Genomic DNA, 27705 nt, shown 5'->3' on the forward strand with positions numbered 1-27705 from the left:
ATTTTAGTCTCACTTGACACTAGTATTTCTCTTGTATCAGTCTAGTAAAACTAAAATATATTCGTGCTCTCTGATATATACTTGAGTTTAACATTTGTTTATTGATAAATTTTTCCTTCGTTTTTGTTCCTTGACATTTGAAATTTTTTGTCATAGGTCCTTGTCGTCAGCTTCTGTCAATCTGGTGCTGATGTATCCATTAAGTTGACAGGTCAGCATGTCATGCATGTTACCACATATGCTCGAAGGATGAGGGAGCAAATGCAAAAAACCTGAAATTATAGGGAGCAAATGCAAAAACCCTGAAGTTATAGAAAGTAAATACCAAAACACTAACTCAGCCTTCGAGCACATGTGGCAACATACGTGATATGATGACGTGTCAACTTCATGGACACGTTAGCACCAAATTGACAGAAACTAACGACAAGAACCTATGACAAAAATTTTCAAATATATCGTGGAGTAGAAACGAAGGAAAAATTTATCAGGAAACAAATACAAAACACGGGTATATAGCAGGGAGCACAAACATATTTTAACCGTGCTGTAATAAGAGAGAGAACTCAATCTGTTCCATCTTTTCTATTAAACATGAAACAATAAATTCCCAACATGAAACAATAAAGCACCAATTATGTTGGAATGTATATATTTGGTAACAACAGTACACTGATAAAAACCCAGACCCATTGATGAATCAAATTGCTTCATTTTACAACAGACTATACTGGTATCATTTGCTGATAAAGAAATTGCTCCAAACAAAATAATAAGACGTATAAAATTGATCTTTTGAATCAATCATATCACAATCAGCAGCCAAGAAATTACCATCCCTGTAAAATATCTAGGAAGATGAGATTCAAAAACTGTCTCCATGGATGCCGAAAAAATGAGGAAAGCATGATTAGTCTATATTAACTCCCAAGCAGTATAAAATATAAATTAGAATTAAATATAACCGTACTGAATTACAATGACCTCCTAACAAAATTGACACACATTTGACTAGCCCCTCTCCCTCCTCAAAATAACAATCCAAAATCCAGAACAAGTAACTAAAGCGAGGGGTTTAACAAAATCTATGTGCTCAAAAATGTTACTCAGCCATCTAGGTGTATAAGGTAAAAAGGCATATTATCCTACATCTTGACTACTACCTGTTCAGCCGAACTTTTCTTCACAAATCCTCTGGAGCACAACTCATTCAACAACTCCAAAGCTTCCTCGGCTAATCCTTCATCAGCAATGCCTTCTATAAGAATGGTATATGTAGCTTCGGTAGGTTTGCATCCTTTTTCTACCATATAAGCCAGAAAATCAATTGCACGACTAGTCTGCTGAGCCTTACAAAGTCCCAACATGATTGCATTGTAAGTGACAGCACTGGGCTTAATACTTAATCCTTCCATGTCATGGAAAATTTTTATAGCCTCATCAACCTTTCCTTCACGACCAAGTCCCCGAAGCAGTGTAGAGTATGTAATTATATCAGGTTTAAGACCCTTTCTGCGCATCTCTTCTAACAGTTCCACAGCATACTCGGTTTTTCCCACCTTTGTAAGACCATCAATAACTGTATTATAAGTAATTAAAACAGGAGAGCATCCCTTGCTACTTAGTTGATTCAGTATTTCAACTGCAGCATCCACCTTCCCGTCTTTGCATAGTGCTGTAAGCAAAGTGTTATAGGTCACTATATCTGGGTAACAACCCCTAGACACCATTATTTCCAAATACTCAATTGCCCTATCCATCTTTTTCTCTTGACAAAACCCATGAAGCAATGGATTGTAACTCAAGGAATTTGGAACACAACCGTGCTTTGGCATTTTCTCCAAGACATCAATGGCTCTACCCAGTAATCGTTTCCGGCACAAGAAGTTAATCAAGATATTGAAAGTAACAACACTAGGGGAACAACCCTTCCTAAGCATATCTGATAACAGCCTCTCAGCATCCATCCATCTCCCAGTGCTACACATGCTACGCAAAATAATATTATGAGTAATCACATTCGGTTTACAACCATACGAAGGCATGTTATTCAAAAACTTAATTGCCTCATCCAACCGACCCTCCTTGCAAATACCATTGATAAGAACATTGTAAGTGACCACATCGGGTTTGCACCCTTTCTTCCTCATCTCATCTAACAGCTTCATCGCCTGACCAACGCCACTATCATTACAAGTTGCTTCAATTAAAATTGTGTAAGTAATCACATCGGGATAACACTCCCTCTGCAGCTGCCTGTCAAGAACCTCCATTGCCTCCTTCAGCTTCCCACTATCGCACAAACTACGCAGAATTGTGTTATAAGTAACAACATCCGGAGCAACACTCATTCGCTCCAAAACCTCCAAGGCTTTGTCTATCTCCCCAGATTTGCAATAACCACCAATCAAAACATTGTAAGTTATCACATCAGGAACAGCACCAGAATTCTCCAGAATCTCCATGATTCTTGTGGCCTTCTTAGTCTTTCCACTCCTGCAAAACCCGCGAATCAAACTGGTGCATGCAATGACATCAGGGATATCTCCTTGGTAAATCATGCGCTCCAGAAACTTAAGCCCTTCCTCTAACTCTCCATTTCTAACCAACTTCCGGAGATGAATGTTACTCGCAAACTCCTCGAAGCTCCGGGAACCGTTCACCCCAATGGGCGAAGATTCCATGCCTATGACGTTCAAGTCCCCGTTTGGGGTGCTCACAATTTGTTGCAATCTACCGTTCAAACCAGAAGCTTCGGACTTGGAAACAGCAGAAACGCGATTTTCTAAACGCTTTCTAGACCTAGTTGCCTTCAATTTTGAAAAATGATGACTAACACTACTATCAGGATATAGAACGAAAGGACGAGAAATGGAGTTATCAGAAACCCTAGCTCTGGTTATGTGGAAGTGGTGAAATGAGCAAACCTGTTCGGCTGGTGCCACTAAATCCATTGCTTTCAGTAAACTTGCAACACTGAAAGCGTTGTGGTAGAAATATGAGAGATATGGTAGAAAAATAGAATTCGCTAAATGAGAATTGAGAAGGGGTTTTAGTTTACCTCTTAGGTTGAGAGTGGTTTGCTGGTGTTTCTTTCAGGACGAGGAAACCAGGCTACTTATCCGATACCCGTTGCTTCTCCTTTGTACAAGACAGAGGTTTATGTTTTTGTCGTGTCAAAATTATGGGGCTGGACTGGCCTCTTTATCTTCAGGGCGTTACTATTCACACCCTTTATTAGAATCTCAAGTTTCCGTTTTCATTGTATAATCTCGAGAAGATTTTTTCATAGGTAAATACAAAGAATACTTTGTTGATTTGAATGATGGGTCCTTATGCTAGAATTTTATCTGTCTATTTGAAACTCAATTAACTGCAGCCTTCTATGCTCTTGTGATTTTTCTCTAAAAGTTGCCCTATGATGGGTCCTTATGCTAGAATTTTATCTTTTGCATCTTGTTTTTCATATATTTAGTTATATTATATTTTCCATCAGCTTTGTTCTTGAAACTTGTGTATATCAAGAATTGTTCAAATCAATAACTTTAGCCAAAAAAATATATTTAAAAATTTAATTAAATAAACATTTTATGATTTCTGGTTTTCAAATTTACATCTTAATAAAGGTTTAATTTTTTGGGTTACCTCATCAGTTTGTATTTTCTTTTTTCCCCCATGCTTTCCAACTGAAAATCACTACATTGAACTGGACATTTACCAAATATAAATTAGAAAACAACCCAATAAAAACACAAGTCAGATATAAAAAGATTACTTATTTAATCAGCTCTTTCAATTTTCCTTTACTCAGTAGTATGGCTTTAATTTTTCAGTAATGCAGTATTATAATTTATTGAGTCAGTTCCTAGTTTTACTGTGTCCTGTATATAATATGAAGGTGCCTCTCATATCATAGAGCGTAGAAACTTGGGGTTTCAACTCCACGCGCTAAAGAAAATGGGCCCCTCTCCCTCTTCTCCCAAAGGCTGCCTAGCACACTATAACACAGTTCATAAAGTCAGATTTAAAATTCACTTTTGCAATGGTTATTCAAAAGAAAATGTCAATTTGCGAAGAAGGTTGCCTGTTCGCTGTGCAGTGAAACTATGGAACATGACATTTTAGGTATCCATAGAGATGAAAATTATATTGTCCTAGAAGGATGGTCACTTGTGAGTTCTGTGAGCTTCCTTTGCTGGCAATTGACCTGGCTGAGCATCAGGTAGTGTTTATTATAAATGACTTCTTGAATTAAGAAGGTTATATTAATCAGTGTGCTCTGTTACTAATTTCAGTTTGATTTTTAAACATATGCGGGAATCGAACAGAACTTTGTCACCTTTGTAACAAATATGTTAGACTGCGCGAACTATACAACCATGAAGATAGTTGCAATAGAATTCAAGACAATTCTGCAGGGTCTTCAAGGAATGAAATGTCACCATTTGATTGTATTATGTGTTTGAATTATATTATTTTGTACTTCAAAAAGCTTATAATCAAAAGCTCCTTGGGAAAGTTTTAGGAGAAAAAAAAAGTGATTATTTTTTAATGCAGAGGGTTAGGGATAGATGTCTTACTGTCTCATTAGTTTCTTCTAATTCCGTTTCATCTTGTGCAAGTCTTAAGTGCATTATTGTACTCTCTTGCTGAGTTGCTGTGGTACCTGTTAGTTGAGGCTTAATGTTAAATAATTACATGTATGCACAAATCTTTAACTATTTAAAGAGTTGGGGCTATATTGTAAGTCCAAGCTAATGAAGATACACTGAGGTAGTTTACCTCATGAATTTTCATTGCCTACAAGTTGTAGTTGGTGTAATTTCCCTGAGAGTAGCTAGAGCCTTGAACATCTATGGCTGCTAATTCTAGATGAGTGCTGAGTTGTACATTTTGTAATGTTTGGCTCAGTTTTTTTTTTTGTTTCTCTTTTCCTTAAAAGAAGTTCCTCCAATTAGCCTTTTGTAGAAGGCTCTTTTTTGTGACTTGCTTCATAAAAAAGAAAGCTACTTTTAAGTTTTAGAGCTTCATGGAATTTGCGTTTGGCATAGCTTAGAAAAACTGAGGCAAAACACAACCTAAGTAATGAGTGAAGTTTTGCTTGTTGTGATGCAGCTGAATTTTTTGTGTGAATTATGATATTTTTTACTACTTAGGTAGTGTATGTGGGATGTAACAATAACTTACAGCAACAGCCAACCCTTATTTTTTTTTTGACTAAACCACCATTTTGGTCCTCTAAAGATACATACATGTGACATCAATGTGGCATTTTAAAGAATTGTAACATTAAATTAGTCCTCAGAGCACTAAAATGACAGTTTAATCAATTTATTTTTTGTTTCTAAAAGTGGAGGTGTGTCATTAGCCCTGTAAGGTCATTAATGATATGCGTTTATTATATCTCGCAATTGAATTATTTACTTCTGTGTGAAGGTACGTGAGGCCAGTGGAAAGAGATGAGAGTGCTCGAAGAAGGCCGCAGAATGATTTCTCAAGAAAACGTCTTTTGTTCACAATAGCAATAACTGGCATTGCAGTTATCCTCGGATCTATTTTTTTCCAGAGGAAGACAGATCTCAGCAATGTGCAATAACAGCAGAGAGGATACATGTTAGTGTAAAATTGCTTGATCTGTATAATTTATTTGCACACAACAGAAAGTCGAATGAGATACTTCACCTGCGCATAAAGCACATCGCCATTGTCATTGAATTATTATTGTGGTCAGAAGTTCTGAGACATAAACGAGTCTTTCATCACAAATATTGCTATTTGTTGTTAATCTTCCAACTATCTAAGCACTGCAATAGCAATATCGTTTTTCGATAATAATTGGGTTAAATTTTATTTGTTAAGGTTTTATAGGACATTTAGGATTTGCGATTTCAGTAAGCACTTGAACCAGCAAGGAGGGCTCTGCAATCTTGAGAATTTGATAAATTTTAGGCTAAATTATAATTTTCATTTCTTTTAATTTCAAATCAATAATTTTTAGTTTATCATTCAAATTCCAATATTAACTTTGATGTAGTAGATGATAAATTTATTGGCTTTTAAAATAACTATTTTATTTTTTTCTTGTTTAAATAAAATGAAAAATAAAAATAATCTTTGTATAAGTTGAATTCATAACCCTATATTTAAACATAATGTTATTTTAAATATATCATAGTTATCATTTGTCAAAAGTTATTATTTTTTAATCATAAAAATTTATAAATTGAAAAATATTTAATATATAAATATTTTTAATTTTATTTTATATCATTTATATATTTTTATTTTGAATAGCTTATATATTTTTATTATTATTTAACAATTTATAATTAAATTCATTAAACTATTTACATAAATTATTATAAAATAAGAACAAATTTATATATACAATACTTTATTAATTTCTATTAAAATAAAATTTTATAATAAAAATAAATACATATAAAATTAAATATTAAATCCTTATCACATAAGGACCAAAATTGTGAATTTAAAATTATAAGAGATTAAAATTATAATTTAATATAAATTTTAATCAATAATAAAATATTCTGCTGATGAAAGAATTTAACAATTTCTTATATGCATGACCACACACCTTGCTTTTTTTTAATATAGGATTATTCAAATGTACCTGTATCTATTTATAGATTAAAAAAAAACTCTCAACATCACAGATCAATTTCAATTCAATTCAAATAAAGAGACAAATCAATAACTAATTGTTATTGTGACAATACTTTTAATCCCAGAAATTCTTTAAAAATAAACTTATAGTCCCTGGTATTTATTTTCTGTTTTTCTTTGTCACCAAGTAACATGAGCTTCTTAACGTATAAGTTTGTCACTAATTTCTTTACAGGTTTAAATATTTTTAGTCTTTACAATTTAGTTATTTTTAGTCTTTGTAAAATTATTTTTTTATTTTTAATCCTTACAAGTTATATATTTTTATTTTTCGTCATTGTGACATTTTAAATAACATTTTTTTCATTACAGTGTTATTTAAAGTGTTTTAAGAACTTAAAAACACAAACATAATAAGGACTAATTTTTTTTTATAAGAACTAAAATAAAATAAAAAGCCAAATTACAATAAACAAAGTATTTAAACCTTCTTTAAATTTAATACATGTTTATATTAAAGTTAACGGGGCTCAAAAGTATTTTTACTTTTAAAGCAACTCTGCATGCCATGGTACAACAGTAACTGAGAGATACAGGTCACTACACAGACGATTTCATCCGAGTTGGAGATTTATAAATGAACAGTTTTTTTTATTATTTGAATTCATGGAATGTATGCTTATTTTTTCCTTCCCATCCCCACTCATTTTATTTTATGCAACATCTTTTATAATATTTGCTATGGCAAATTATTTTGTAAGTTTAATTTTCAAGACTTTTATTACAAAAGAATTAATAAATTTACCATAAATTTGTCATTATATAATAATTTAGAAACACTTTAAACAATTTTACCATGCCTGACCCTTTTTCTCTTAAAATAATTGTGTATCTCTTTCCACTGGCCTCACGTACAAAGTAATGGCCTTAAGTTTGAATGTAGGATGGACATTTATGAAGCTTTGAGTCTGTTATGTGTAATGGATTTATAAATGTTGTGGAATTAACATTGCCAGATATGTTTTAGTTTCGTGTAATTGTTTTAACTTCTTGGAATGTGCAGGTGGTGATGGATAATGGCATAGTCCAAGTTACCTTAACAAATCCAGATGGAATTGTCACTGGGATACGATATAATGGTGTTGACAGTTTGCTTGAAGTTCTCAACAAGGAGACTAATAGAGGGTATGTGCCCCTAGCGATGAGTAATTGTGAATTGTTATCTCTCTCACACGTGTGCGGCTGTGCGCGAGCTCACGTGCACAGAGTAGTCATTCTTCTGAAAATGTAATGGTTAAATGAACAGTGAAGTTATCAAGAATTCAAGCTGATCAGTAGTAAACATTAGACACAGTGAATATGGTGCGCCAGGAACCAAAGGAATGTTTGATGTGTATGGCAATACTGCTTTCTTTTGTAACCGCATGGTGTCTTTGATACGGTTCCAACAAGTCAAATAAATTCTCAACAAATATATATTCAAATGCATTCCCTGATTTGAGTTTGCAATTAAACTGGGAGTGGTTTTGAAGTCTCACCTGAGTAGAAATAAACCCATTGTAAAAGAGTTTGCAAACAAATTAGGAGTGGTTTTTTATGTCACACATGAGCAGAAATAAACTAGTTGTCAACCCCCCCCCCCCATTTTCATTACAAGTTCTACTTGCAATCTTATCAGTTCCATTATTGCTCAAAGAATAATATTTAAAGCACTAGTAGCTTTTTTTACTGATAGCAGTAGGATTAACATTTGTGGATGGTCAATTTCAGATTCATAATGCTCCGTGGTTCATCAGGCTTCTACCCTTATGGAATTTATGAGCACTTAAATGGATGGCCAGATTTTGATATTAGTGAAACAAGGATCACTTTCAAGCTTAGAAAAGACAAGTAAATTCTATCATTTTGACAAAATAGTTCGATGCCTCTCTATTTTGTGATTCTATATATATCTATTAATTATTTCACAAATATAGTCATATTGGGATGAAAGTTAGACAGGCATTCTCTTTCTAGATCCTTGGTAATTTGGCATTCAAAATATTAGTTGAGATGGTCATGGAAGATAACAAGCAACTCTTATTTATTTTTATTTTCATCCACTTTAACAATCAAGTATGTAGGTTTCAATACATGGCTATGGCAGACAATAGGCAAAGGGTTATGCCTTTTCCTGAAGATCGGTTACCAGGAAGATGCCAAACCTTGGGTTACCCAGAAGCTGTCCTGCTAGTCAATCCCAAGGATCCATGATTGAAAGGAGAGGTATCTGTTGCATATATATTTCCCGACACTGTTTTATCGTGTCAAAGCTTCTAATTGTATTTGTACCATAGTAGTTTGTAACTTCTTCAATTTGCTTGCATGTCAGTTCCACACTGAATTCATTCTCACCCATATGGGTACATAGTCTACAATTTATCCCTACTTGCATCATTAAATACTATTTAACGTTATGGTTAAATTTAATTTGCCCTATGTGGTTTGGGGAGTATCACTTTGGCACCACGTGGTTTAAACTTTGTCACTTTGCTCCCCTCATATTTTCATTAACATATTTGTTATCTCCTTGTGTCTTTTTTGGCTGTCAACTATGAAAAGCTTATTCATGCTATAATCCATTAAACCAGCAGGTTTACATATCCGACATGTCTGTCTGTTCCTAACTTTTGACAAGGAGAACATATTTCTAGGAAAATAAACAAAGGAGTCTTCAGATTTTTGTAACTTTCATCAGTTAAAGTTATGATTTTGTAGTTTAACAGAATGAAACCACAGTGGCAAAACGCAACTGAAACTAACCATTGGGGAGAAGGGGGAAGGAACTAAATTAAACCCTTTAAAAAATATTTTTGTTTATTTTTTTAGAAATTTGATGCCATAAAGCAATTTTACTTCACACTATGCAGGACAAAACACATTCTTAAAAATTACGTTTTGGAAAACATTTCCATATTCCAAAATAAATTCTTTCAAAACTATAAACTACTTCGTATTTAAAAACAATTAATCAAAGTCCAAACACACCTGTAGTAGTTAGTTGGTTAACCTGGCAAGTTTTGAGTGTCCACTAATTCATGTTGCTCGTTAAAGAGGAGATAGGATGATTTCCTCAGCATTGATTGTGTATGAGCTATTCCACTATGTATTTATTTGACTCTAATCCACAGGTGGATGACAAGTATCAGTATTCATGTGTAAACATGGATAATCGAGTCCATGGGTGGATATCTTTCAGTCCGCCAGTGGGATTCTGGCAGATCACACCTAGTGATGAGTTTCGTTCTGGTGGACCCCTCAAACAGAATTTGACCTCGCATGTAGGCCCTACCGCGCTTGCAGTAAGTGAATGAATTTAGATTTTAGACCAAGATAGCAATTCCCTACGTGGCTATATCATCAGATGTTTCTTAGTGGTCACTATGTGGGACAAGATTTGGTGCCTAAATTTAGAGGTGGTGAATCATGGAAGAAGGTTTTTGGTCCTGTATATATGTATCTTAATTCTGGAGCAGTTGGTGACGACCCACTTGGGCTATGGGAGGATGCAAAAATACAGGTTTGTCCATGAATCTCTTGTACCTTGGTTAGGAGGTAGATGGTATAGACAGTTGGATACAGTAATTGTAAGATAAAGACTAATTTGAATTGATATTCAGATGATGAATGATGCTCAAAGTTAGCCATATTCTTTCCCAGCTTCAGAGGATTTTTTAAAATTGGATCAATGGGGCAACGTCAGTGGCAGATTACTTGTCTTTGACAGGTAAGCATGCAAGATATTCCTAGTTTATTCTGATGTTTTTAGTTTGTGTTGGTGATATTCCAGAGGTGATTTAGGTAGCTAACACTCAAGAGACTAAGTTTTTATGATGGACTATAGCTACTGAAAATTGTGCAGAAAATTTAGAAGAGGGAGAGTATTTGGGGCTGAATGACTCTTTGTTTTGATTTCTTTTCTGACTTACTTTCTGCAGTACATTCATAAGTATTTATAGATTGAAAAGTAATCCTTAGAGTACTATGACAGTTACAAATATAAAGAGTCACATGAATACTATTAAACACTCTTTTAAGTCTTCACTAAGAACACTTTATTATATGTCCACTAAGCACTTATTAATATCACTCCACTAAGTAATTATCACAGCACCTTACTCAACAGTCTGCAATGCGATTTCTATCTTACTGGTGATTGGAATACAACCTGATTCTATTGCAATTTTTATTTTTTTTTTACTTTAGTGCTAACAGCTAGATTTTTTTACCTGCGGGGGTGGGGAGTTATATAATGCTACAACTTCCTATTAAAATATTTTCGTTAATTTTGTAATATGAGAAAAAAAGGTTCTCACTTACTGTATTTTATGATTAGAAATTAAAAAAAAATGTTGAATAATTAATCCATGGCTGAGCAGCCACGACATTGTGGGTGTTATTTTTATCTTGCATCTGTCCATGCTCTAGTTTCCAGTCCTAGATGTGAGGGGGTAAGTTCAGATCCCACGTTAACAAGAGATACGGATTTCAACATATATTTAGGTGAATTTAAGTGAACTATTGTAGTTCTAATTATTTTGTCTAGGTACATCTGCACAGACTTAATATCAGCAAATGGTGCTTATGTTGGTTTAGCCCCACCTGGAGATGCAGGGTCATGGCAAAGGGAATGCAAGGTGCTCTTCGCTCACTTAAGGAAAAGTAGCATTTTAGTTGCATGAGCTGTACTTTTTGTAGTTTGTGCTCAACTATCATTTATTTTATTTTTTTTACATTTGGGGTGAGTATGGGGCTATGTGATGAAGGGGATCTTGCAAACTATGCCAGACATAACCTTGTTTTTCTTTTCTTTTGAAAAACACATTATACAAATAAAGATAATTACAAAAATGTTATCGGGGGTGCCCAAAAGAATTCTATAGCAGATTATTTAACTTTTACTCCTAACAGGACTATCAATTCTGGACCTGAGCTGATGAAAATGGATTTTTTACTATTAAAAGTGTACGTCCAGGCGACTATAACCTTTTTTCTTAGGTTCCTGGTTTTGTTGGGGACTACAAATTTGGTGATTTGATGAAGATAACATCAGGTTCCTTAGCTTGGTCAAAGTTGAATTTGTTTTCCGTCTTGCAAAATAATCTGTTTGATAAACTTGTAATGCAGGTTCTTACATTGAATTGGGTGAACTTGTATATGAGCCTCTACGGGATGGTCCCACATTGTGGGAAATAGGTATTCCGGATAGATCTGCTGCAGAATTTTATGCTCCTGATCCCAACCCACAACATATTAATAAACTTTTTATCAACCATCTAGACAGGTTAGCTCTGTTATGTGCTATTAGGGGCATACTACTGTGATAATTCTTGACTTGAGGATCAGTTTTTCTTTTTGTTTGTCCTTATATTGCTTTAATGGATTTTGCTTAATTTTGAATTTGTGCTACATATTATTATTACAACATGAAATGATGAAAATGATAAAATCTTTATCCAACTGTGCTTTTTATCCTTTTAATTGTGATGAAAATGTTTCCTTTAGATGTCAGTTGATCTGTTCTTAGATTTTTCTTTTTTTCCTCAACTTGTAGGTTCGGGCAGTATGGATTGTGGGATGGGTATTCAGAATTGTATCCTGATGGAGATTTGGTTTACACAATTGGTGTTAGTGACTATACGAAGGATTGGTTTTATGCACAGGCTCCAAGGTCTGATTTTTGTATTATTGATTGTTTGTATAATTTGGCTAAAGATTATCATGCAAGCCTGTTATAGTTGGATTTCTTGAGTTATACGTTACATACAATGTACTAATTTTTCAAGCTTGTATAACTGTAGGAAAAAACAGGATAACACTCTTCAATGAACAATTTGGCAAATCAAGTTCGAAATCAGCAGTTAAAGGAAGTGCATACAAACTGAGAGTTAATTGCATCTGCAACATTAGCTGAATTGCAGGTAAACTCCCTTTCCTTTTTCTCCCATACACATACACAATAGGGCTTAATTAGATGTGATATGAATTATGAAAGTACTTTATGGATTGTCTGTGAAGATTCGAGTAAACGATGCCAATGCAAGACAACCCGTATTTACCAGTGGATTAATAGGAAGGGACAACTCAATTGCAAGACATGGAATTCAAGGAATCTATTGGCTGTACAATGTGAATATACCAGGTTCTCTTCTTATTGATGGCACAAATACCATATACTTTTCGCAACCAAGATGCACCAGTTCCTTCCAAGGTATCATGTATGATTATATTCGTTTGGAAGGCCCACCTTGTGAAGAAATTTAAGTTAACCTTTGGTAATAAATGATACAAAATATTAGTGCAATGTCATAATATCAGAATATATTTATCTGTGAGCACTGTATAAGTTATATCTTATATGTTTTTTTCTTTGCTTTTTCTCTAATTTTGTTGTGTATGTATATGAACAAACATCAAATACTTTTACACATGATAAATTCATATTTATAGTTGATGCTTTTGTTAGACTAGTTCATCCATCTTTCATGTAACAAGCAGATTGAACATTGGTTTTGTAAAACCGTTTTGAATAATGTGGGAGTTCATGTAAAAATTCTTAAGGGGTTTCCTAGACTATCAATGATAGGAAATAACAGGATCTTGAAACCTATGGTTCTCACAAACAATCAATAAATAACAATAGATAATAATGTATACCTTTCTCCATAGGAAGACTTGTACCTTTCTCTATTGAAACTTCTCTCCGGTGCACTTTGATTTCCTTGAAAGAGTTGAGAAATAAGATTTCACTTCCTTAGACCTTTCTTTTCTGCCTCTCTCCGTTCGTGATGGCTATGGGTGAGAGAGAACACTTTCTGGTCAGGAAGGGGACCTTATTTTACGTTAGTGGGTATTAAGTCCCTTTTATAACCACTACTCTCATCAAGTAGCAGTTAGTTCTAGAACTTTCTCCTATTAAGCTCAATTACAATTTAGCCATTAATCGTTAATTATTTACTTATTAGTCCCTACATAAGTCACATGCCTTTCCCTTGAGACATTAATTCTTACATTCTCCCACTTGGCTCATGTGACATTAATATACATTATGGACTAAATAAATAAATAGATTAACTAACATAATGCGCATTAAAATTGACTAAATTGTTCTATACATTGGGTACATCATAATTTCATGATTAAGAATAGGAACCAATTCAAGTCATGGCGGTTGTACATCATATAATCGACATAGTCCCTTCCATGTACTACAAATTAGTCTTCTCCTTAATATGATCATTAGTTAGGAGTACATAATTGGTCCAACATAATGTCTTCATTCAAGACAAAACCTGTTAACATTACTCTAACACAAACATGCATGCAAACATAGAGAACAGGTAATCAGAAACATATCATAATTGAGCTCAGAGTGTCAGCAAAATTACATAAGGTAAATTATACTTAATGATCATCAATAACAATAATGTCCATACTTTCAACATGTTCTATAATGTCTTGGACAATAATCCCTTATTCAAAGGGTCAACTATCATAAGGTTTGTGCTAATATGTTCTATTGACACTCTTTGTTTCTGAACTTCTTCCTTCACGACAAAGTACATCAATTTCATATGCTTAGCACCCTTAGAGTACTTGTCGTTCTTACAAAAAATATTGTTGCGGAGTTATCACAATACATTTTCAGCGGCCTAGCAATACTGTCGACAATTCCAAGCCCTGAAATAAAGTTCCGCAGCCAATTAGCCTGAATTGTAACCTCAAAACATACTACAAATTCAGCTCTCAGATGCAACAACAACCGATGCATACAAAATTACTTTCATTTATTTTTGTTCCATATCATTTCTAGGATATTGTGCGAGACTAACTCTGTCTCATTTCTAAATTAGAATAGACGATGTTAAACACCTTTCCATCTTGAATCTCTCTAGCACTTTATCGATATATATACTTTCTGAGATAACCTAACATTCCTTGTGATCTATTATGGAATATTTCTATCCTTATCACATAGCTTACCTCACCCATATCTTTCACTTCAAAGTTTCTAGAGAGAAATTTTTTAGTCTCATGAAGAAGACCAAGATCGTTAGCTGTAAGCAAGATATCATCAATATACAAAATTAGAAAATAACCTTACTCTCACTGACCTTCAGATACATACACCGATAAACATGTATTTTCCTTAAATCTAAAGGAAATAATGATATCATTAAACCTCAAATACCATTGGCGAGAAGCTTGCTTTAAGACTGTATATTGATTTCTTTAGTATGCACACCATGTGTTCATTTCCTTCAACTGAGAACCCCATTGGTTGGTCCATGCAAACATTCTCCTCTAAATCTCCATTTAGAAAGGCGATTTTCACATTTGATGTAGCTCCAAGTCATAATGGGCTACTAATGCCATGATAATCCTAAAAGAATCCTTTTCGTGAGACCAGTAAAATGTCTCTTTATAATCAATGTCATCTTTCTGAGTAAATTCCTTAGCAACAAGTCTAGCCTTGTAACGTTCAAGGTTGCCATAAGAGTCACGTTTAGTCTTGAAGACCCACTTACAACCAACTCTCTTACAACCCTTTGGTAATTCTACAAGGTCCTAAACATCATTATGTTCCATGGAATTTATCTCTTCTTCCATGACATTTAACCACTTCTCAGAATTATCACAACTTATAGCTTGTGAAAATGAAACTGGATCATTATAATTAATGCTTAAGTTTGTTTCTGTTTCATGTAAGTATACCACATAGTCATTCGAAATAGCTGGTCTTCTTTCTCTTTGAGACCTCCTTAATGCTACTTCTTGTGGTTCTTCCACAATGGGTTCATTATGTATCATGGGCTCATCATTGTATTGTACTTCTTCATTACTGTTTGTAGCAATAACTGAAGTAGTAATCACCTTACTGCTAGAGGCAAAAGCTAAAGGGACTTGCACTCTAACTTCTTTAATTTCCACTTCTCGTGGAACTGTACTCCCACTGATTTCACCGTTTTCAATGAACCTTGCATTTCCAGTTTCGAAAATTCTCATACTATGATTAGGACAATAAAACATATGCCCCTTTGACTTTTCTGCATAACAAATGAAATATCCATTGATTGTTCTTGCATCCAATTTTTTTTCTTGCGGATTGTAAATTCTTATTTCTGCCTAGCAACCCTAAACATGCAGGTGCCTTATACTAGGTGTCCTATTTGTCCACAGTTTAAAAGATGTCTTTGGAACTGCCTTACTAGGAACCCTATTCAACAAATACATGACAGTTTTCAAGGCATACATCCACAAAGATACGAGTAAAGTCTAATTGATTAACATACTCCTAACCATATCCATTAAAGTTCTATTACGTTTTTCTGATACACCATTTTGTTGTAGTGTACCGGGAATTGTGTATTGCACACAAATGCACGTTTCTGAACAAGCTTAGCAAATGGACCTGGGTGTTGCCCAGTTTCATCATATCTTCCGTAATACTCATCACCTCTATCATATCTAATAATTTTCACATTTATGTCTAATTGTCCTTTTACTTCATTGTAGTAAATTTCTAAGGCATCCATTGCCTAAGAAATCTCGGGCAGTAAATAGACATAATCGTAACGTGAATAATCATCAATAATGGTGATAAAGTATCATTCATTTCCAAAAGAACTAACATCAAAAGGTCCACAAATATCAGTATAAACAATTTCAAGAAGCTGAGTGCTTCTTGTAGCTCCTTTCTTTGTATGTTTTGCTTGTCTTCCCTTAATACAACCCACACAAATATTTAGATCCATAAAATCTAGACAAGGAAGAATTTCATTCTTTATTAATCTTTCCATCCTTTCTCTAGAAATGTGACCTAAACGTTTATGCCACAAGAAAGCAAATCGTTCATTCACTAAACTATGTTTAGTGCCAACATTATGATGCAGAGTTCAAACAGTTTCAGCATACAAACTGTCTATTTCTAATTTATATAAACCATCACAAGAATATTAGTACCAATGAGATGATTATGCTTAAATAAATTGAAACATCCATTACCAAAATTAAAAGAGTATGCAGTAACATCAAGTTTAGATAATGAAACTAAATTCCTAGATAAACTAGGTACATAAGGAGTTTCCAGTAAATCTAAACGATGTCCAGTGCTGCGTTTTAAACAATAAGTCTCAACTATTTCCACTAGAGCTTTCACTTCATTCCCCCATGAAAATGAACTTCTCATTTGGGCTTATGGTTTGGATTGTAAGGAATCTCTACATAATATTAGAAACATGAGTCATACATCCAGAATTAATCCATCATGTATCATGGGAAACTACAATTAAGTTTGATTCAAAACATACATGAGCATTAAGCTCACCATTCTTTTCGAACCAAGACTTACACTTTAGGCAATCCTTTTGGAAATGTCTTAATTTCACAAAATTGACAATTATTGTCCTTTGATACCTTTCTTCTGGATTTGCAAAGAGTCGTCATTGTTTTTTAATGACCATTTGCCTTTATCATGCTTCTTCATAAATTTCTTTTCAAGCTCCTTGATTCCCTTGGTGGCTAACATAATGGACTAAGTGACTTCCTTGATTCTTAAGCCACGTTTCTTCCTGAACTAACATACTGTGCAATTCATGCATATTCCATTTATCTTTTATGGTATTATAGTTCATTTAGAACAGGCCAAACTCAGACGGTAATGAGTTTAGAATAAACTGAACAAGAAAGTTCTCATTCACAGCCATTATATTTTCAAGGTCTTAAGTCTTGCTGCAATGTTTGTCATCTCAATGACATGTTCATACATAGTACATGAATCATCAAACTTCATGGTGGTCAATGTACTCATTAATGTCCCAACAACAGACTTATAAATTGTTTGAGAATACTCTCCCACCAATCCCATAAACTTTTTAGCACTTTCGATTTTAGGCAGAGTTGTCTTAATATTGTCTGCAACAGTCATTCTCATCAACATTAGGTTGAGTCTGTTAGATCTTTCTTAAGTTTTATAATGAACTTTCTCTTCATTGTTACTAACATCAATAATAGTAACAAACTTCTCTTCCCACATAGCAAGATCATGATCCAAAACACCGAGGTGAAATTGGACTTGCTCATTTTAGTCAGAGAAGTTAAGCCTATTAAAATTGGCTCAGATGATACATAAGAATCTAATGAATTCAAAACATGTATTACGTAATAAAATTCACATAAGTGTTTTGATACCTAAAATACATGTCATACATATGATTCATTCAGATAACGGACAATTTATATTGATGTTCTCCTTTGGGTGATACACCAACATACAACATACAAACATAATAATGCTAATAAAATTTTAACATTATTTGGCAATTAAATATGCACCAATTAGTAGTATCTATTTCCTTTGGGCATATAAATAAAACTAATGATACACACAAATTGCCTACAATTATATTCATTAATTATAAGAACAACTAATCAACCTTTGGGCGATCCAAAAATGCCTTATAACAATGAATTTCAATTACCCATAAACCAATAATCATATAATTTAGCATCCGTTATTCTATGAGTAATTGGAATAATCATTAAGTTGGAATTAAATAACCTTACAAATTTGGCCACTTTGGTGACTAATAAATTCAACATACATTTAATTCCAACCAAATATATATGGCATGTACATACTTATTGCTATTAACAATTCATAGCCATTCTATTAATTTCGTTCTAGGCCATAAAATAATATTTGTATTTATTTATGTTTTTACATTCAAACACGTTCAAGCAAATATGTAGTATATACATATATTTACTATTACCAATAATTTCAAAGCATTCACGTTAATTTAATTACAGGATATAAACTTTCAATCCTTCAATTACGTTTAATAATAATTTCCAGAAAAAAAAAAACACAAGTGGGATTGGAAATAGCAAAATGGGTTGCAAATAGCAATATCCAAAATTTCTAATCCTACAAGGAAGGTACGCGTAGCAGCGACTTTTCAATTGGAATTGAAAGAAAGGTACATGCAGCTGCACAACTTTACAAAACCAATTCACAGCATAGCACGTCATTCTTTCTCCATAATTTAATATATAAATAACGTTAATGGAAAGACAGCTTTCTCCATTAGAAATAAAATTGGCAGCAGAAGTTTTCTCTTTGAAGTTTTGTATAATATTTCTTTCATACAAAATTTCATACTTTACAGCGGTAAAACATAATTAATGCCAAAAACACACTATCCAAACATGTACTTTAATTGAACATACATGTAATAGAAATTAAAATTTCTAAATTTCATAATTAGGTTTGATGCATAATTTGAAGAAATTAAATTATCCCTAAATTTCATCATTAGGGTTCATGCATAATTAGAAGAAATTAAATCATTCTTGGAGAATCATAAATTTCATAACACATGCTCTGATACCACATGTAAAAATTCTTAAGGGGTTTCCTAGACTATCAATGATAGGAAACAACAGGATCTTGAAACCTATGATTCTCACAAACAATCAATAAACAACAATAGATAATGATGTGTATCTTTCTCCATAGGAAGACTTGTACCTTTCTCCATAGGAACTTCTCTCCGGTGCACTTCCTTGAAAGAGGAGAGAAATAAGATTTCACTTTCTTAGGCCTTTCTTTTCTGCCTCTCTCCGTTCGTGATGGCTATGGGTGAGAGAGAACACTTTCTGGTCAACAAAGGGACCTTATTTCACGTTAGTGAGTATTAAGTCTCTTTTATAACCACTACTCCCATCAAGTAGCAGATAGTTCTAGAAACTTCTCCTATTAAGCTCAATTACAATTTAGCCCTTAATCGTTAATTATTTACTTATTAGTCCCTATATAAGTCACATGTCTCTCACATGAGACATTAATTCTTACAGTTCATATTCTGGAATCTGAACCTCAACAGCAGAAAAATAATAAATAAAACCTGATATAACATGTCAAATTCTAATGACTCATTTTAGATTTTGCTGTATGACAAAGACACTGTATATGAGTTCTTTGAGGATATAATGGTGTGAATATGGCCTTTATTCGGTGAGTCGTAAGAAGGTTCATATCATATGCCGTGTATAAGCTTTATTTAATGCCAGGTAAACCTTCCGATACCCAACAAAAGCCCGTCGAGAAGCTAGGTAGTGAGTATTTAAGCTAACGGTTTATATTAACAATGTATTAATTTGACTTTGAGTTACATGGAGGCTAGTTGATCTTCTTAATCCAATCCAGCCTACTGAAATGTTAAGTGCAGGGTGCGAGTTCATACATACCTAGAATAAGAAACTACTTTTTCATGTTTATCTAAAGAGCAACTTCCTGAATAAAAAATCAATTTTCTTTCATTTATAAAAATTAAAAAATAGAAAAATAAGGTGAATTAAAAACTAAAATTAATCGAATTTATTTCATTAATTAAAATCAATTTATACAGCATATTTTTTTTTAAAAAAAATCCCATTTAATTCTACATAACTTGATTTTAATTCACGAGTAAAGTTTGATCTGTTATACTTTCATAATTTATTAAAAAAAATTATCTTATAAATGTGATTTAGATCTCTTAAGATTTAGTCAAAATTAATTAATTTTAATTCCTACATGATAGTTTTACACCTCATATTTTTCTAATGGGATAGATTTCATTTCTGGCCATATACTTTATTTTAACCTCACTATAGGAATCAAAATCGTGATTCTTTTAAAAAAATCGATTAAATTTAAAAGACTTAAAACATATTTTATCTTCTTATATTTGAATAAAATATACCATTTTAATATTGTTTGAAATTGTAAAGAAAATATTTGTCATAAATTAGATTTCATGTTTAATGACAAATAGAATAAAATTTAAATTGATTTACATTTATAAAGCTTCAACTTTTTCAAAACTAGGCTCTCCTGTTTTGTTTTGTTTTGAAAAACTTTGACAAAACTGCGGGGTAAAGGGAGGATGCGGTTCAAAACTTCCTTTCACCTAATAAGAATAAGAAAGGGAGGACACCAAAACCAGGAATAAAAACTATACTTTTATCCTTATGTAATGTGATTGACTGTTTCTTCACTCGCACGCTGTTATCTAATATACCATGTACACCAAACTGTGGCGACCAAGTAAAGAGACTTAAAAGAATGCTTTCTCTCTAGGTCAAGGAAGCTAATCCAATTCATTCATTTTAAGCCCTCAACTATTCATGTTCTGTTGGCAGATTGATGGGTAGTAGAACATAAGCACAAACTGTTTAGTTTTTCTCCAAATGTTGTGCTTAAAACCAGTCTCATTGGTACCATATATAAAGAAAGGTCATTCTTTCTTCCCATTATAAGATAAATTCTCAGCCATTCTCTCAAACTACTCTGAATCTTTGAGATTTTTCATTGCACACTTCTCTTGTTCACTGCAAGTACCACCATGCCGTCACTGGGGGTGCAACTTACTATTCAAGATAATCATGTACATAAAATCTTAATTATCCTTATGTTCTTCCTTCCATCTTAATAAATTTTCATAGTAGTCTGAAGTAGATTTTTGAAAGAATTTTTTTTTAGATACGAGTCTTTGCTATACTTTCAAAAAAATCAGCAGGAGTTTTGCTTCATTCGTATTTTCTGAAGTGATGAGTATTCATGTGCAGGTGGTGATGGAGAATGGCATGCTAAAAGTCACCTTATCAAATCCTGAGGGAATTGTGACTGGAATACAGTATAATGACATAGACAACTTGCTTGAAGTTTTGAATGACGAATCTAATAGAGGGTATATATATATATATATATACTTTACAAAGTCGTATATTCACTTTCACAAATTAAGGAACTTCAATTGGTGTCTTCTCAATAATACAAAAATCTGTTTGCAAATTCATGTAGGTATTGGGACCTTGTTTGGAGCTCACCAACAAGTACAGGAACAAGTGGCACATTTGATGTGTATGTCTGTCTTGTTATCTTTCTTTATGTTTTATTTGCAAGATAATGAGCTTATGATAATGAGCGCTATATGCCTTTATTTAAGTGGCTGTGTCCCCAACTTATACTTCGCCATATTAGTTTTGCATATTTGAATTTTAATTAATTGAATTTTGATAAATGCTAACTATGTTAGCGAACTTAAAATAAATTTTTTTATTAACATGCATTAAAATATAAAGTTATATTGTCTATGATACCTTTTATATTTTCTTACATTTTTTATAATAAATATTTTTTTAATTTCTTAATTAGTGTCCTAATTAATTAATTAGTGTTTTAAGGATATTGATTAACGAAATCTTTTAATTTTTCTTTCTACTATAACCTTGTATCTTCAAGAAATTAAAGTCACATATGTACCTATTGTGATACGTGACTGCAGCATCAAGGGAACAACTTTCAAAGTTATGGTTGAAAATGAGGACCAAGTTGAGTTATCCTTCACCAGGACGTGGGACGTTTCTCTCGAGGGCAAGTTGGTTCCTTTAAATATTGATAAAAGGTCATTAAGTTACACCAACCATTCTCCAATACTATTATACATTGTTAAGATGGTGACACTAACTACATTAATTTAATTGTAATGTGTGATTATAGGTTCGTAATGCTTCGTGGTTCTTCCGGCTTCTACTCCTATGCAATTTATGAGCACTTGGAGGACTGGCCAGCTTTCAATCTTGACGAAACAAGAATTGCTTTCAAGCTTAGAAAAGACAAGTAATTTTTTTATTTTTTGTTATGTTTTGTCCTTTTCATGCTTCTAGTATTGTTATCTCTTAGTCGCAAAGAATATAAACTCCAATATATGGGTGGTGGATAGGTTCCATTATATGGCGATGGCAGATAATAGACAAAGAAACATGCCTCTACCAGATGACCGATTACCACCTAAGGGCAAAGCCCTTGCCTACCCAGAGGCAGTTCTACTAGTAAATCCCATCGAACCAGAACTTAAAGGAGAGGTAAATTTAGGTTTAGATCGATAGTGTAATCCACTGTTTAATTCACTTGTTTATGTGCCATTTTAAATGAATACCATCAAACGATCGAAAAATCAAAATGTATGTGATTTGACGAGAGTATCGTCAAATAAAAAGTGAAAATGCATTGTTTGAAAGGATAATTTTATTTCTAAAAAAAAAGGATAATTTTATTCTTATAACACTATTTTTTATAAGGAGGGGAAATCATTAAAAAAATAGAAATGCAAGATAATGATGTGTATAGTAAAATCAGAAAATAAACTAGTCCAAAAGTTTAAAAGTTAAAAATTGAAAGTTGATATGTTAGTTAATTAAATTAGAAATATTTGATAAGTTAACGATTAAACTAAGTAACAAGTGCAAACTAATACTAAAAAATATTTTTAATTAATTGTTTGGTTATAACTTATAAATATATATATAGCCAAGATCAAAATAATTTTACTAAAGGTATATATTACTTTAAGAAAGATAATGAGAGAGGGGTATTATTATTGATGGTGTGTAATTGTTAGGTGGATGACAAGTACCAATATTCATGCGACAACAAAGATAGCCAAGTTCATGGATGGATCTGCATGGATCCCGCAGTCGGATTCTGGCTAATTACGCCCAGCAATGAGTTTAGATCTGGTGGACCCCTCAAACAAAACTTAACTTCCCATGTGGGGCCTACCACTCTTGCTGTAAGTACAACTCCCAACATAAAACATACTATTCTGCCACCTGATAGCTACTTACTTGTATTGCACCATTGTTAATTATGGTTTGGTTCTAATTTTAGAATCTTCGCTCCAAAATAACGTAATCAGGTGTTTCTGAGTGCCCATTATAGCGGAGAGGATCTGGTGCCCAAGTTCTATGCTGGTGAGGCCTGGAAGAAAGTTTTTGGTCCTGTTTTCATTTATTTGAATTCTCCCTATGATGGAAGTCACCCCCTTAAGCTATGGGAAGACGCTAAACTACAGGTTTAATGTTAATTTTTATATATCTAATATCTAAGTATATATTATATAGTTTGCTTTTATAACATAGCTACCAAACTTACAGATGTTGGTGGAAGTTCAAAGCTGGCCTTACAGTTTTCCTGAATCAGAGAATTTCGCCAAGTGGGACGAGCGTGGTAATGTTAGTGGCAGGCTTTTGGTTAGAGAGAGGTGTGTTCTTATCAAATTTATTTAAGAATATTATTGTCTCTGATAATTTTTTTAGGATCTAAATTTTGAGAATTAATTGAGAAGAGAATCACCTAAACCATGCTAGAGGAATTGACTGAATTAAGTGAATAATTGTAGCAATATAGGTGCAATGCAGTAAGATGTTTTTGTGTATTGTAGTAGCTTTATGCTCATTGAAAGCACACATGTAGTTTGTTTTAATATAATTTAATTAATTCCATCTCTGTATATATAGGTATATAAACGATGACTATGTATCAGCAAAAGGTGCCTATGTTGGCTTGGCTCCACCGGGAGACGTGGGGTCTTGGCAAAGAGAATGCAAGGTGACTTGAATGAAAAAGAGAAAAAATATGTACACCAAAACACACACAAAAATAGAAATATGAGTATTCTTCTTAGTATGCTTATTTTTAGTATAATGTATCAACAATATACACCATTTTATGAACTTTTAGGCCCACAGAAATTCCATTAGCTAACGGAAATATCACATTTTAATTCTCATCAGAATTATCAGTTTTGGGCTAAAGCAGACGATGATGGCTACTTCTCCATCAGCAATATACGTGCAGGAGACTATAATGTGTTCGCATGGGTACCTGGTTTTATTGGTGACTACAAATATGACATAGTTATGAAGATAACAGAAGGTATTCACCTTTCACGACCAATTCTATTATTTTTCTTTTTAAACTGCTGAGTTTTTGTATTTGATTTATGTGAAAACAGGTTGTGACATCGACCTTGGTGATCTTGTATATGAACCTCCAAGAGATGGTCCAACATTGTGGGAAATTGGCATCCCTGATCGCTCAGCTGCTGAATTCTATGTTCCTGACCCAAATCCCAAATATATCAACAAACTCTATTTTAACCATCCTGACAAGTTAGTAACCTTGTATGCCTGCTGTATACATTAATTTAAATTTTAAACTTTCAGTAAGATTAAAATTTCAATCTAGGATTGTTTTGAAATTTTCACCTTAATTAGAAAGAACAGGGCAAGATTTCTTTCTCATTTTATTATGGGTATATTTTAAAGAGTTTAATTTTCATAAAATATAAGTGTCAAGACTTTTACACATTCTATCAATCAGAAAATATCTTAAATGTGATTTTTAAAATATTTATTTTTATAAAAGTTAACAAACATAGCAATATGTAAGAGAAACCTTCATATATATTCTAATCAAATTCATTTTCAAAAGCCAAAATTGATTCCATTGGACCAGATTAATTTCCCATGGAAAAGCTTGTAAATTGGCCCGAGACTAGGTACTTATACTGGATTGTAATTGGCAGGTTTAGGCAATATGGGTTGTGGGAGAGATATGCAGAATTATACCCAGACAAAGACTTGATCTACACAGTTGGTGTTAGTGACTACACCAAAGATTGGTTCTTTGCTCAAGTTACCAGGTAGAGATAGTAGTTTCATAATGTGTTTTGCTCTACGAAATTATTACTAATGTGTGGCAAATCATTACTTTTTAGTTTTTACTTTTTTTGCTCATCATTTTCAGGAAGAAAGATGACAACACATATCAAGGAACCACATGGCAAATCAAGTTTAAGCTTGATAACGTGAACAAAAGCAGTAGCTATAAACTGAGAGTTGCTTTGGCATCAGCAGCATTATCTGAACTTCAGGTGCATTTCTTAATTTCATTGATCTAATTAATTTGTACTATCTTAACCAATGTATTATATATATCGATATTAATTAATATTTGCAATTTTAGGTTCGAGTTAATAATCCAAAGGCACCTCGTCCTCTATTTTCAAGTGGGTTGATTGGAAGGGATAACTCAATCGCTAGGCACGGGATTCATGGACTTTATTGGCTTTACAATGTAGACATGCCGGGAACTCAACTAGTTGAAGGAGATAATACCATCTTTTTGACACAGACCAGAGGCAATGGTCCATTTCAGGCCATTATGTATGATTATATTCGTTTGGAAGGTCCTCCATCGTCTAGCTTCAATAAGAAAAATTGAGAAATTCTCTGTTTTACTAGCAATGTTCAGTTTAATCCAACGAATAAATATCGGGAATAAAGAGTGGAGCTTATGAAGTAATGAAAATTTCAGTTTCTTCCTAGTTTATACTTGTTTGGGTTTTTAGACTGGGATCGTTCCACAAGAAAAATATGTACAAGACCTTCATTTAATTTGAATTATAAAGGATCGTAATCAATAATAAATAACTGTATCTCCTAAACTAATTAACGAGGAATAAGATAAATTCGTTATCTGTAAGGATATCTACGATTAATGATGATACTAATTGTTGGAAAAGAGATATGATAGAATAATTAACTAGAAGTTGTTGCAATTTAAAAGTAAGTCCGTAGATAATTTAATAGGTTATTCATATGTAAATTTGAATAAAATTCTATTTATGCTATCTTTTTATTTTATATGGTAGTTAGAAGTTTAACGGTCAAATTAATCCTTCTTTTGAATCCATTTGATTTATTAAAAATACAAAAAAAAATTATTACTTAAAAAATTATGAGATAATTTTTTTTATCATAATAAAAAGTATTAAAAAAATATACATGGCTTGTTAAGCTTTGAATGTTTTTTCATGTTTTATCTAATTATCAACATGAAGATCTTCTCACTAAAACTCTAATATTTTAGTGTCGTCAATCTTTATTGACAAGATTTTCTACCACCATCATCTTACAAGAATATATTATATTATTAATATAATAAAACAATTAGTTATAAATTGTTACAATTTAAATTTAAGTTATAAATATATCTAAATTTAAGTTGTAGATAATTTAATAGATATATAACTTAGAGTTTATTATTTCTATATACTCATATATATATATATATATATATATATATATATATATATATATATATATATATATATATATGCAGCGGTAAAGTTGTGTCTTGGTGACTTGTTGGTCATGGGTTCGAATCCGGAAACAACCTCTTTGCATATGCAAGGGTAAGGCTGCGTACAACATCCCTCCCCCATACCTTCGCATAGCGAAGAGCCTCTGGGTAATGGGTACGAAGTTTTATATATATATATATAACACTCACAATTAAACCTAAATAAAATCCAAATTATTCTATTTTTATACTCACTATTTAAGAGGATACACTCTACAGGTAAACTCATGTTGCATTATGCTCTAATTAAAACCCTACAATTATCCCTTGATGATTTGAGAGCATTGGAGCATAGTTGCAGGTACCAGCCTCCGCGGTCATTGAAGAGGACGAACGGTCAGATACTCCCATACAAGGCAAGAGTGACTCATTTTTTACAGGTACATCTTATAAAATATATTTAACAGTAGTAATACTTATGGATCAATATCTTAAACACCCTAGTTTGACAACCCTCTTTAAAAATCTTTTTTTTTTTTTGGGTGTGTCTTTCCTTTAAGCATATTATTTTACTTTACCTCAGAGACATGACTCCATGTGAATAAGTCAACAAGGGCACTTGAAGTTATATTCATGATCTAGTTGATTCGTTAACCTGTCATCATACTGTAACTTGGACGGATATGTATTGTTTACCAATATTAGTTGGCAGTATATAGATGCTAATCACGCACAATATATCGTTGTCCATCTTTTTCCATTACCGAAATCATTATTTTTAGGAAAAATTACTCAAGTGCAGGGATAATAAGTGCACGACCGTTAAATTAGCACAAGGGAAGAAAAAAATAACTAAATTTTTTTTAATGCTTTGCTGAATATAAAAGCACAACCTTTACATTATAAATGTGGCCTCAACCCCTAAGACAAGCATGAACTTATTGGAAGTTCACTTGAAAATCTCACAACACTCACCATTAACTTTAATTCAGAAATTGAACTCGATCGATCGCACGTAATTGTGCATTGCGGTTTTGGTTTCTAATTAGGAATATTTTATACCA

The 27705-nt window shown here is 32.9% G+C and overlaps 2 protein-coding genes and 1 pseudogene across 2 annotated transcripts; 2 read left to right on the forward strand and 1 right to left on the reverse strand.

Annotated features, from left to right (window-relative positions):
• Positions 1-933: 933 nt before the first annotated feature.
• Positions 934-3311, reverse strand: LOC100791459 (pentatricopeptide repeat-containing protein At1g09900). The gene is made up of 2 exons (XM_003523721.5): positions 3062-3311; positions 934-2976 (listed from the first exon to the last, which is right to left on the reverse strand). Exon 2 carries the CDS (start codon positions 2952-2954, stop codon positions 1146-1148), a length of 1809 nt encoding a protein of 602 aa, XP_003523769.1. The 5' UTR covers positions 2955-2976; positions 3062-3311; the 3' UTR covers positions 934-1145.
• Positions 3312-8392: 5081 nt separating this feature from the next.
• On the forward strand, positions 8393-13027 carry LOC100792506 (rhamnogalacturonate lyase-like; annotated as a pseudogene).
• A 7821-nt stretch (positions 13028-20848) lies between these two features.
• Positions 20849-25939, forward strand: LOC100793563 (probable rhamnogalacturonate lyase B). The gene is made up of 15 exons (XM_003523724.4): positions 20849-21098; positions 21280-21401; positions 21515-21574; positions 21999-22118; positions 22214-22333; positions 22437-22578; positions 23115-23285; positions 23412-23567; positions 23650-23756; positions 24013-24103; positions 24289-24430; positions 24510-24666; positions 25083-25199; positions 25304-25430; positions 25523-25939. The coding sequence occupies exons 1-15, from the start codon at positions 21057-21059 to the stop codon at positions 25778-25780; spliced, it is 1932 nt and encodes a 643-aa protein (XP_003523772.1). The 5' UTR covers positions 20849-21056; the 3' UTR covers positions 25781-25939.
• The last annotated feature ends 1766 nt before the right edge of the window (positions 25940-27705 follow it).

The sequence above is a fragment of the Glycine max genome, chromosome 4, assembly GCF_000004515.6.
Source record: "Glycine max cultivar Williams 82 chromosome 4, Glycine_max_v4.0, whole genome shotgun sequence".
In the NCBI taxonomy this organism is placed as follows: Eukaryota; Viridiplantae; Streptophyta; class Magnoliopsida; order Fabales; family Fabaceae; genus Glycine; species Glycine max.